Below are 12,852 nucleotides of genomic sequence, written 5' to 3'. Positions count from 1 at the left end.
TGAGACCGGCGTAGAGGGTGAGGTCAGAGGAGAGCTCGATGATTGGAGCTGGAAGTCACTTGATCGAGTGTGTAAGTCCAACGTGGAGAGAGTGGTTGGAGCGTTGTTAGCCACAACAGTGGGTGGCGTGGTTATGGCCTGAAGGGTGGTGGAAGAAGGCTCAACATGAGCAGGCTTAAGTCTGTTGAGAGAGACTATAACAGCTGAATCTTTTATCTGGATGTCATAGGTGTTGGCTGAGCACCGGAGAACTCGGTACGGGCTAGTATATGGAGGTTGGAGTGGAGCACAGACAGTGTCATCTTGGAGCATGACGTACTCACAATTGTTCAGAGATTTCAGGACATGAACCTTAGAGCAGGAATGGCTGGCGGGTGGAGCGATGTGGTGGTTGATGAAGTGGCGTCTGACACAGTCCACGAAGGAAGGTAAGTCAGACTGAGGGAGAGAAGCAGAAGGGCTCAAAAGTTCGCCAGGGAGAACAATGTTCTGGCCGTATACAAATTCGGCTATTTTGCCTTTGAGGCAAACACGTATTGGAACACGTATTGTGTTCGAGTATAATGACTTTTCTGGAGACTAGAAATCTACTCTGTAGGAATCAGCATGGGTTTCGAAAAAGACGGTCATGTGAAACCCAGCTCGCACTATTCGTCCACGAGACTCAGAGGGCCATAGACACGGGTTCACAGGTAGATGCCGTGTTTCTTGACTTCCGCAAGGCGTTCGATACAGTTCCCCACAGTCGTTTATTGAACAAAGTAAGAGCATATGGACTATCAGACCAATTGTGTGATTGGATTGAGGAGTTCCTAGATAACAGGACACAGCATGTTATTCTCAATGGAGAGAAGTCTTCCGAAGTAAGAGTAATTTCAGGTGTGCCGCAGGGGAGTGTCATAGGACCGTTGCTACTCACAATATACATAAATGACCTGGTGGATGACATCGGAAGTTCACTGAGGCTTTTTGCAGATGATGCTGTGGTGTATCGAGAGGTTGTAACAATGGAAAATTGTACTGAAATGCAGGAGGATCTGCAGCGAATTGACGCATGGTGCAGGGAATGGCAACTGAATCTCAATGTAGACAAGTGTAATGTGCTGCGAATACACAGAAAGATAGATCCTTTATCATTTAGCTACAAAATAGCAGGTCAGCAACTGGAAGCAGTTAGTACCATAAATTATCTGGGAGTACGCATTAGGAGTGATTTAAAATGGAATGATCATATAATGTTGATTGTCGGTAAAGCAGATGCCAGACTGAGATTCATTGGAAGAATCCTAAGGAAATGCAATCCGAAAACAAAGGAAGTAGGTTACAGTACACTTGTTCGCCCACTGCTTGAATACTGCTCAGCAGTGTGGGATCCGTACCAGATAGGGTTGATACAAGACGTAGAGAAGATCCAACGGAGAGCAGCGCACTTCGTTACAGGATCATTTAGTAATCGCGAAAGCGTTACGGAGATGATAGGTAAACTCCAGTGGAAGACTCTGCAGGAGAGACGCTCAGTAGCTCGGTACGGGCTTTTGTCAAAGTTTCGAGAACATACCTTCACCGAAGAGTCAAGCAGTATATTGCTCCCTCCTACGTATATCTCGCGAAGAGACCATGAGGATAAAATCAGAGAGATTAGAGCCCACACAGAGGCATACCGACAATCCTTCTTTCCACGAACAATACGAGACTGGAATAGAAGGGAGAACCGATAGAGGTATTGAAGGTACCCTCCGCCACACACCGTCAGGTGGCTTGCGGAGTATGGATGTAGATGTAGATGTAGATGTAGATGTCTTCCTTTTAGATTGCATGAATGCCGAGTAGCACAAGCGGAAGGGCCTCCGTCCAAAGAGAGTCGTGGCATCAAAGAACCGCCTTGAAAGTGCGATGCCAGCACTCAACTAGTCCGTTACTTTGCGGGTGATATGCTGTGGTATGGATGCGCCAGATGCCGCAAATGTTACAAATCTCGTAGAACAGGGCCTACTCAAATTGTCTGCCCTGGTCAGTCGTGATGATAGCTGGACATCCGAAACACGATACCGATGACTCGACGAAAGCTCGAGGAACACTTCCTGCTATAATATTGGGGAGGGGGACAGCCTCAACCCAGCGAGTTGTTCAGTCGATAGACAAGAGAACATAACAAAAGCCATTAGAGGGGGAGAGAGGGCCGACAATGTCAATATGATTATGCTGGAAACGCCCAGGAGGGATCGAAAAGGAGCTGAGGGGGCATGAATTGTGCTCGTGTACTTTGCAGTGTTGGCACGCGATGCAGGAGCGTGCCCATTGCTGGCAGTCCTTGTTGACATTTCTTCACACAAAGTGTTCTGCTATGAGGCGGGCGGACACACGAACACTAGGGTGGGCTAAATCATGCAATGCATTGAAGACAGCTCGACAGAGCGTGGTTGGGATGAGGGGGCATAACGTGCCTGTACTGTCGTCACACCAGATCTCACCAGAAATGCCAGGGAAGGTGGTGCAGATGAAGTGTAGTGAAGAAGTAGAGTCTGAAATCATGTTTTGTGTTTCCTTGTCGGCGGGTTGGAGGTTAGGCAGTTCAGAGAGGTCTAACAGTGAATGGACGGCATCGACTCGTGAAAGGAAATCAGCAACTATATTGTCAGCACCCTTTATGTGTCTGACAATGGTGGTGAACTGAGATACGAAGTCCATGTATCTGAAGCAGCGAGGAGGCTGGTCAGCTGGCGGGTTTGTAATGGCCGCAGCTAGTGGTTTCTGGTCTGTTAAAACATAGAAAGGGCATCCCTCAACATCAGTCTTAAAATGCTTGATCGCTTCGTAGACCGCAAGCAACTCCCTGTCAAATGTGGAATATTTCCATTGTGCATTGGTGAGCTTGCGCGAGAAGATCTGCAGAGGCGAAGTTTGGCCATCGATTGTCTGGCTAAGGACAGCGCTGATGGCAGTATCGCTCGCATCTGTGGTGACGAAAAGCTGCACATTTGGATGAGGATGCACGATGGTGCAGGCCTCATCAAGAAGATTTTTGAGGGCAATGAAAGAGTCAGTCACAGCAGGGATCCATGGAACAGGCCGAGATCCAGAAGTGTTGGTGCCTGCCAAGGCGTCCGTCAATGGAGCCTGAATCTCCACAGCCCAAGGGAGATGTTGACGATAATAGTTAACCGCCCATAGAAAGTGCCGGAGCTCTTTGAATGATGAAGGTCTGGGTAGGTTTAGTATTGTTTGTACTTTCTCAGGGGGTGGTGAAATGCCGTCGGCAGAGACCCAAAAACGAAGAAAAGTGACAGCAGGTTGATGTAGCTGCAATTTGTCCTGGTTGCTCTCAATGCCTGCTGCCACGAGAGTGTTCATAACAGTTTGCACATGTCGAATGTTGTCCTTGACGGAGGAGCTGAACACAAGAATGTCATCAAGATATGCAAAGCAGAATTTAGGTCGAATAGCACTTCATTGATGAAGCGTTGCCAGGTCCGGGTTGCGTTTTTCAGACTGAAGAGCATGAATTGAAACTGAAATGACCCAATCGGGGTTGTGAGGGGCTGTCTTCTCGATGTCTTCAGGTGTCATGGGGATCTGGTGGTAGGCCCGTTTGCAGTCAATGACAGAGTATGTGGTCACACCTGCGAGGGAACTGGTAAAGTCGGTAATGTTGGGTATGGGGTAGGTGTCCACAATTGTTCGTGCATTTAGTCGACAGTAGTCTCTGCACATGCGCCAGGACCCGTCTTTCTTGGGTGTCATATGAATGTGCGTAGACCAGCTAGTGGCAGAGGGTTCAGTGATGCCGGAGCTTAGTAGTTCAGAAATCTGCTTTTTAAGGTCAGAGAGGCACTCGGAACGACAAAGTCGACGTGGTTTACAGGAGATCAGTGGACCTGGTGTTAGGTGAAGCTTGTGAACCGTGCCGTTGGTGACGACAGAAATATTGCCGGTGGCATGGGAGGCGGTTTGTTTACAATGTGTGGTGGGCGGGGAGGGCGAGGAGTGGTCGTGGTGTTCGGAGCAACTCGGTGGATCCGACGGGAGCCGAGGCGGCAAAGTGTCCGAGGAGTCAACGCGACAAGATGGCCGCCAACCCAAAGCAGTGACACTGTGGTCGAGTGAGCCCAGTAGAGCTCGTGAGTCGTTAGTGAGTCCATTATCCGAGGGCGCGGCCTGTGGCAGCACGGTCGCGGGCGAATGGCCTGGTGCGAGCGCACTGTGTGTGTTGTCAGTCAGGAGGGGGGGGGGGGGGGGGGGGGTTGCTCAACAGAGCACAGGGGAAGTGAGTCTTGGACGGGTGATGAAACACGGTGTTTCGCACTAGGTCCGGTGAAAGTTTGTGGTGTCCCAAGAAGTCAATGCCTAGTATAGGTTCGGCAATTTCGCACACTAAAAAAATCCACTCGCGTTTGCAGTTTGTGGAGAGTGAGACAACATGTGCAGTTGAACCCGAGCATTGTAGTTTAGTTGAATTCATGGCTTGCAGTGAAGTATGATGAGGGCAGATGTTCGACGATGCTAAGGACGTGTGCAACAGTGAAACATCGGCGCCTGTGTCCACTAGGAAAAGTAAAGTCGTCCACAATCGTCCAGTCATTCCCAGACAGAATGTAGCACTGGGGGGTGCCTGTCATGTTGTGCGCAGGAGGCGGCACCCGAACCTATCTGCGATTGGTGTTTGGGAAGTAGCAGGGTAGTCTGCAGTTCCGTGCTGCCTCACCGAACTGTATGTGGACGTAACAGTATGGGTGGTGCATTTCCTGTGGAAAGTTTGTTGCCAGAGGTAGTGGCCAAGGTTGGGTTTCAGGAAGGGGCGTGACCGTGGGCAGAGCCAGTGACATCGCAGTAGCTTATTTACTGCTTTCCGGAGCGAGCGGAATGGTCAGCACAGTGTGACCCCGGCAGCGTCCGTCCGCAGGACGATGAGCCTGAACCTGAGACTTGTCAGGTAGGCAGTGTCTGGCGAAATAGAGCAGTGATGCATCGTGTAGCTTGTCAGCAATTGTCACTGTTCGCTCGACAGGTTCGGGAGGCCTCTGAGCCAGAGCAAAGCGGATGTGAGGAGATAGTCTATCTGACCAGATGGCGAGGAGAGCTGTGTCAGAGAGTGGATGGGCGCTGACCAGGGGGCTTAGCTGTCTCCAGAGGTGGAAAGGTTTGTTATTACATAGTTGCTCAACGTGGAACACTTGCCGTATTGCTGCCACAGTTGAGCGTGCAAGCCGACGTAAAACTGTCTCTTTGGCTAGAGTGTACTAGGTAGATGAGTCCTGGCCATCGACCAGGTCAGCAATCGAGTCCTCCTGGTCGTGCAGGTGGGTGATGAGGCACAGAAACCTGGCTGAGTCATCGAGTTTGTAATGGTTGAACACTTCGTCCACAATTTTGAACCAGGTTGTTGCCCTGTCGGGATTGAACGGCGGCAGCTTGGGGAAGCGTTGTAGAATGTTCGGAAGAACAGGTTGAGTTGAATTCGTCGGGGCACTGCCTGAAACGAGCTGCTGTTGCTGCAGTATTCCAGGAGAGTGTGTCTCCAGGGTATATGGCGACGACGACTGGTCAGGTGGCAGCGTGAAGGTGACACGTTGTGGTTGAGTGCGTTCTGTTGCGACACGGAAGGCCGACGCGGGTGAGACACTGTAATGTGTCGATTGCGGTTGCGGAAGCTAACACGTTGAGGTTGTGTTCGGATTGACGTGTCACGGAAGACTGATGCAGATGAGGCACTGGTATGTGCCAAGAATGGTAGCGGAAGGTCGACTGGTGCCAGCTGGCCAGTAGCACAGTGTGGAAAATGATGTCGAATGTTGGACGGAATGTAAGAAAGTTCACTGTTCGTAGTCACTCCACTCAAAACGGTGTGGAGATAAGGTGAATGTCGTGGCACAAAACACTGAGGTGTAGCAGTAGGACGGAGATGGAGGTGAGGCACAGATAACAAGCCATTGTTCCTGTTGCAGGCCGAGGTATTGAAGCAGGAAGGCATGTGCTGATGCTGAACCGAGGCAGGTGCGGGCTTGGTCAGATGCTGAGGAGGTTGACCTATGAACAAAGCAGTTCCGGCCACGTGGCAGGTATCTGCATGGTACTGCACGGATTGCGGCATGGCAAACTGCTGTCCCGGCGGTGGTAGGTTATCCGACGAAGCATTTGCAGAAATCGGCATTGATCCCGCACTGCACAGAGATCCGGAAGAGGTAACTGCACCGTCAATGACGGAGGGCACATGTGGCGGGAACAAAGGCGTCTGATAGCCGGAGTCATGCACACTCCTAACCTCACTTATTGTTGCAGGCACAAAAACGTCTGACGAAATTTGTGTAATCGAAGAGTGAGAGGCATCGTGTTGCAGTCCTCGTGGGTGTACATCGCCTGCAACACGATGTATGTCGACACAGTAAAATGGCGAAAACTGTAGACGTTACAACACGGGGTCACCAGTGAGGTGGATGCTCAGGTGAGATACACCAAACAACACCTTATAATCAGGAGTTCATTTATTCACCTCTTCACACAAGTAAGGCTTACAGAGAACTGGATGGCAGAACTACACAAAGATAATGTTTTGCTAGGTTCAAAGGTGATGCTCAGTTCGATACTGGTATCGATCTCATCGGCACCACAATAGTTTATTGTTAATACATTATACAGAGTAAGTATCTATGAGTTCTTTGTCTCATGTTAATGTACACCTTAACTTGTTCTATATCCCTGAAGTATTTGCTTCTTCACAGGAGCTATGGAACATTATGAATGAATGAATGAATCCATGTTTTCCTGTTTCTGTTTCCCAGTCTTTGATCTTACTAATTCATAATTAATTGTTGGCCCAAGAACAGGTCATTATATTTGTTGACCATTTGCTAGGTCAAATTTAGACAGGTGTAGTATACATCTTGGAATGACCTTAGAGAACCAGAAAAGGATTGCAGGAATGTGTGATAAACTGATAGAATACTACCACAATTATCAGAAACACAGATGTTTCTAAAAACTGTGACTGGTGGAAAATGGTTCAACTATAGATTGTTTAAGCATCCTGTGTGTTCGTTATTCACAATAACTCAAATAAAACAAAGAATCTACAATACAATCAAAGAAAATTAGACCATGACTATTGCATCTCCTTAGTAAAGAAAAATAGGATCTTTTGCAACATGAATGTAAGTAACAGATATTGAATACTCTAAATTATAACAGATAGATTGAAAATATTAGTCATTCAGGAAGCTATGAACGTGAAAGAAACTGTACCTCTCAAAATTCTGTTATCTTTCTTATCACGGCTATTAATCACTGTCTCTTAAAAAGTGTATCTGATAGCAACTTAACTGGCAGTTATTTATTGTGCACTTGTCCAGAATTTTTATCAGCAAGCCACTTGTTTTTATCTTGTTTCATCATGAAAACAAAGAAGAAAAATTTCATGTTTGTTCTAGTTTCACTGCAGTCCACAGTACAGCATGAAATCTTACAGAAATATTCTTTTGGTAGTGATTTTAACTCTACCATCACTTTACCAGGCATTTCCATTGGAAGAATCACTTAAGGAAGTTACATGTGGATATAAAGTAGGTATTTTTGTGCTGTTGTGAATAATCTGTTTAAAAAATCTTCATATTGGCTAACTAGGATCCTGTAACAATGTCAGTTTCTCTTCTTAGTTTTCCATTACTCCTTCCTGTTCTCCTCATGTTGTCTGCCCCTCTCTTCTGCCTACATTGCTCCTCATTTCTTATTTCTTCTGCCTTGAAAGAGTTCTAAATTTAGTATTTTATTTTCAAAGCTTCTTTCTGGTATTTACAGTCTCTTTGGTTGTTTCTTTCCAGTTCTTTTCTTATTTTTCTAATCTATGTTGCTGTCAATTTCTTTTTTTTTCCAGATAAACAGCAGTATTTTTTTTCATTAGCCTGTTCTCATTTTTTGAGTAGTGCTGTCCAAAGAAAGTTAATCTTCACATTGTCATTACTTCTTTTATTTTTATATTTTTGGAAATTTCCTCATTACTTCTCATTTTCCAACCATCTATAGTTCATGTTGCACCCCGTTATTTTTGTAAAATATGTCCTCCAAGTGTATCTGTTCTGCTCAGCTTATATATCTTTGCTGAGTGTTTATACACTATTAACATTGTGGTTCTTGTGCTGTGGTATAGTGTTTGGTTTGCTTTCCTATATACACATTTGTTGTTGTAGTTAGCTTTTGTCAAAACATATCCACTTGGCACATTATTAATTCATAGATCAACCGTGAATTCAACCGTGAATTTAGTGCTGTATGTTCCTTCTCTCTTTCTCCATTTTTCCTGAAATTTTTTCAGAAGATTTATTTGATTAACTGCTTCTGTTGGCTTTTCTAAAAATCTTGAAAAATTGTCTGCAAAAGCCAGGCAGTTTACCTTAATTCCATTTGATTTCTTTCGCAGAATTATTGGTAAGTTTTTCAATTTTTAGTTACATGTTCTAGATTCTTACATTTCAAGAGTGAATGTGATAAGTTTTATCATTGTGTAAGATCAGTTGTAGTGCAAATGGCTAAGATATTTCTCCCATTAATATAACTTTATATACCATATCATATTTGTCAATTTCACAAATAATGTTTGCTTATTTTGCTTTAACATCAAATGGTCAAATAGTTTTACCTATTGTTTCCCTATCTACCAAGTTAAATGCTCTCTTGAAATCGATAAATGATATTGTTATAAGTTTACTGGTCAAAATTGTGTCTTGAATTATTGTTTTTAAGTTAAAAGTGTGTTCTGTGCAGAATATTTCATTTTGGAAACCACCATGATACTCCCCCAGTTCTTTGTCTAAAGCTACTTCAAGTGAATTCAGGAGAATTCTTGATAATATTTTGTTTGCCACTGACAGAAGTGACACTACATGTAGTTGTCAACATTTTGTTTGTATTTCTTGTTATATAATGTGGGTGATTAATGCTGTTTCTTCTGTGTTATTTTCTGGTTTCCAGATGTTCTCAAATAGCTAGCAAGGATCACTTGTAATCTTTGGTTCTGAACATTCCAATAATTCTGCTATAATTAAATCTTTACTGCTTGCTATCTTATTACTTATTTTGTTTTCTTTATTATTTCCGTTTCTATTTTGGTTTCCTGTGTGTTGTGATTCAGTGAACAATTTTTAACTAATTTTTCAATGTTTGTATCACAGAGTGATGGTTTGCCTTCTTTTATTTCTGTTTGTTGTCCTTGGTGTCAACATACTGGCTGAAAAAAATAGGGCGTGAAAGTTCAGTACTGTCTGCTGTAAATGATGTAGCTGACAGGCTCCTATGAAAATGCAAATTTACTCATGTATGTTAATGGTAATCAGTTAAAATTGAAAAAATGAATTTTATTTATTTGGTCCTGTTGATTACATATTATACAACCAGTATACAAGTAATATAGGACAAGTCAATTGATACAATACAGCAGTACATGAACATTTATACATCACATTGCACAGACATTTGTTTATTTACCAAGAACAATTACTTGCATGCAGTATTAAAGCCTGCCTTATGCCAAAAACAGTTTAAGTGACTGTTTAAAATAGTAGAATAAGTGATAGTGCATATATTTATGCTACTGACATATATAAACAGGTAAATTTGCTTCATGGTCATGGTTTGGATTGAATACAAATTTTAACTGCATTCATCAAGAAGAGGTTTAAGTGAATGCTCAAGAGTGTGGGATACATAGAGTTCACATTTTCTCAAAATGACATAGATAAATTTGCATTTTATCACCACAGTTTCAGTTAAACTACAAGTAACAGCATCACACTTTATCTTTAAGGGAGTTTCCCCCACTCTTATATCTTATAACTCTAAGTAGTCATTAATTTTATAGAAAGTTTGTTTGATGAGGAATAATTTAAGGAAGCAGATGCCAAAACAAGAGGGGAAGTAAAAATATCCCAACTTGCTTCATCACAACAGGAGTTCCACAGTATCAGTTTTTGATTTAGACATACGAATAAAAGACACTATGACAGTATTAGAAAAGGATAGTTGCTGCTCTTCATACAGAGGAGAAGCAGATGCTATGTCACAGGCAGGCACAACAAAAAGACTGCAAATAAAGCTTTTAGTAAGACAGGCCTTCATCAGATTAGACAATACACACGCACACACACCCAAGCACACACACACACACGCACACACAACTTGAGGTAGCTGTGAACAGTGCAAATATTGACTGCATGTGCATTGTGGAGCATTGGTGCAGAAGTATTGAACTAAGTAGCATTAATATTCATCCGTTTAAGTTGGCAAGCCAGTATTGTAGAAAAAATACCAAAACTGGAGGTGTATGTACATTTACCAAACCAAGTATCAGCTATAAAAGAAGGTGTGAAGCTGAATCATTGAGTGTGGAAAATCATTTTGAAGCAGCAGCTGTGCAGTTGAATGAAATACAGGGAAAAGTCATAGTCATAGCAATATACAGACCACCTACTGGTGATGCAGACATATTCTTTAAACAATTAGAAATATTGTTTAACACTCTGTTCACCGATAGAGCCACTGTAGTTGTGTGTGGTGACTTCAATGTTAATCTTATGAGTGAAAGTAGGCTAAAAGACCAGTTCCTAAATCTGTTATGTATTTTCAACCTGCTTCCATACACACACACACACACACACACACACACACACACACACACACACACACACAAGCTAAATGCCCTCCTTAGTAAAGAAAAGTGGACAGAGATGTACACAGTCAGTGATGTCAACACAAAATTCAACATATTTCTTGACAAAATGATCCACCACTTTGAAGAGGCCTTTCCACAAAAACCAGTAAGAATAAATAATAATAGAAACAAGAGTTGGATTACACCAGCTATAAAAATCTCTTGCAAACAGAAAAGAATACTCCACATGTTATGTAAACAAAGTAGTGACTCCCCCCAACTAACAGAATACTATAAAAACTACACATGTATCCTAAGAAGAGTGATAAGACAAGCAAAAAGGATGCAGAATGATGAGTACATTGACAAATCCAGCAACAAAGTAAAAGCAATGTGGAATATCATAAAAAGGGAAAGAGGGGAAATGAAAGCTTCACATACGAACATAGAAATCAAACTCCACAATGAATCTATATCTAATCCCGAAGTAGTGGTGAACTCATTCAACAATTTCTTTACAAGCATAGCTGAAAAACTGGTCCAAAATAATCCTAACACAAATTACCAACCAGCAAACCAAAAATATCACACATGCGCAGAGTCAATTTTCATTACCAAAGTCACTGAAAATGATATTGCAAAAGCACTCAGAGAGTTAAAAAATTCATATTCAGCTAGAATTGATGGTATCCCAGCAGCTGTAATCAAAAATTGTAAACACACAATTGCTGAACCATTAACTCACCTCTGTGACTGTTCTTTCCAGGCAGGTATCTTCCCTGAAGCTCTGAAACTTTCTAAAGTAATTCCTGTCTTCAAAAAAGGTGATAATAAAGATATGAATAACTACAGGCCTATCTTGATCTCATCCTGCTTTTCTAAAGTTTTTGAAAAAATAATGTCCAAAAAAAGATGGACTTAATTGAAAAAAAAAGATTTACTAAGTTTAGCTCAACATGGGTTCAGAAGGAACAAATCTACAGAAACTGCAGTATATGACTGCATAAATACGCTTTTAGAACTGTTAGATAGAAAACAACCCATAACAGGCATATTTCTGGATCAGTCAAAGGCTTTTGACACTGTTGATCACAAAATATTACTGGAAAAATTAGAACACTACGGTATCAGAGGAATTGCAAACAACTGGATTGCTACATTCCTAACCAATCGGATGCAGAGAGTCAGCATGAAATATACTAATAGACAAAGCAACTCAATAACCGAAATACTATCAAGTAATAAAACTGTAAAGCAAGGTGCTCCACAGGGCTCAGTATTGGGACCTCTACTTTTCCTCCTGTACATTAATGACTTGAGCCTGAATGTTGATGCACACAAAACAATAATTTTTGCTGATGACACAACTGTACTCCTCAAAGGGGAGAATACAGAGGCGGTGCAAAAAGCTGTGAACGTGGCTACTGATCAACTCAGCAACTGGGCAAAAATCAACAGATTAACTATCAACACCAAAAAGACAGCTTCCATGAACTTCCACACAACACAAAATGCAAATTCCTCTCAGCCATCTGTCACTATAAATAACCAGTCAATAGATACCAACACTGTTATCAAATTCCTAGGTCTGTGGGTTCAAGATAACCTGAAATGGAATACACATACAGGAAAGGTAAATGCGAGGATTTGTACTGGCTGTTATGCATTGAGTGTACTGAAAACATGTGCTAGCCTGAAAACATTAACCAGTGCATACTACGCTTATATACAAGCCCACCTAAAATATGGTGTAATATTCAGGGGAAATGCTCCAATTGCTCTGAGCACATTCAGAATCCAGAAGAGAGCATTGAGGATTATTAATGGGAGCAAACCCAGAGACTCCTGCAAACCCATCTTCAGAAAGTTAGAAATCCTTACACTGCCGTGCCTCTACATTCTTGAGACTCTAAAATTCTTCAGAAAACATATAGTGCCAACTGACCCCAGAGTTGTAAAAAATAATGAAATACATGAACACAACACCAGGAAAAACGCAAACCTGCATGTTATACGTACAAACACTCAACTGTGTAAAAAGGGAGTTTTCCACATGGGCCTCCAACTGTTCAACAATCTTCCCACTAGTATTAAGTCCATCGAAGACAACATAAAATTTAGCAAAGCCGTGAAGTCATATTTGTTGTGTCACTGTTTTTACTCTGTAAATGAATACTTAGATCAGTAATCTTGCTGTTTTTGCTAAATTGAAAACATTG

The 12,852-nt window shown here is 42.5% G+C and overlaps 1 protein-coding gene across 1 annotated transcript in view; it reads left to right on the top strand.

Annotated features, from left to right (window-relative positions):
- The first annotated feature begins 7,426 nt into the window (after positions 1–7,426).
- Positions 7,427–12,852, top strand: part of LOC126095157 (lysosomal alpha-mannosidase-like) — a 229,223-nt gene continuing 223,797 nt past the window's right edge. Inside the window, exon 1 of the mRNA XM_049909883.1 lies at positions 7,427–7,553. Within this exon, the coding sequence (XP_049765840.1) occupies positions 7,446–7,553 (108 nt within the window). The 5' untranslated portion in view covers positions 7,427–7,445. The remainder of the gene's footprint in view (positions 7,554–12,852) is intronic.

This window comes from Schistocerca cancellata, chromosome 1, assembly GCF_023864275.1.
Source record: "Schistocerca cancellata isolate TAMUIC-IGC-003103 chromosome 1, iqSchCanc2.1, whole genome shotgun sequence".
Lineage (NCBI taxonomy): Eukaryota > Metazoa > Arthropoda > Insecta > Orthoptera > Acrididae > Schistocerca > Schistocerca cancellata.
This window is presented reverse-complemented; position numbering and strand designations above follow the sequence as displayed.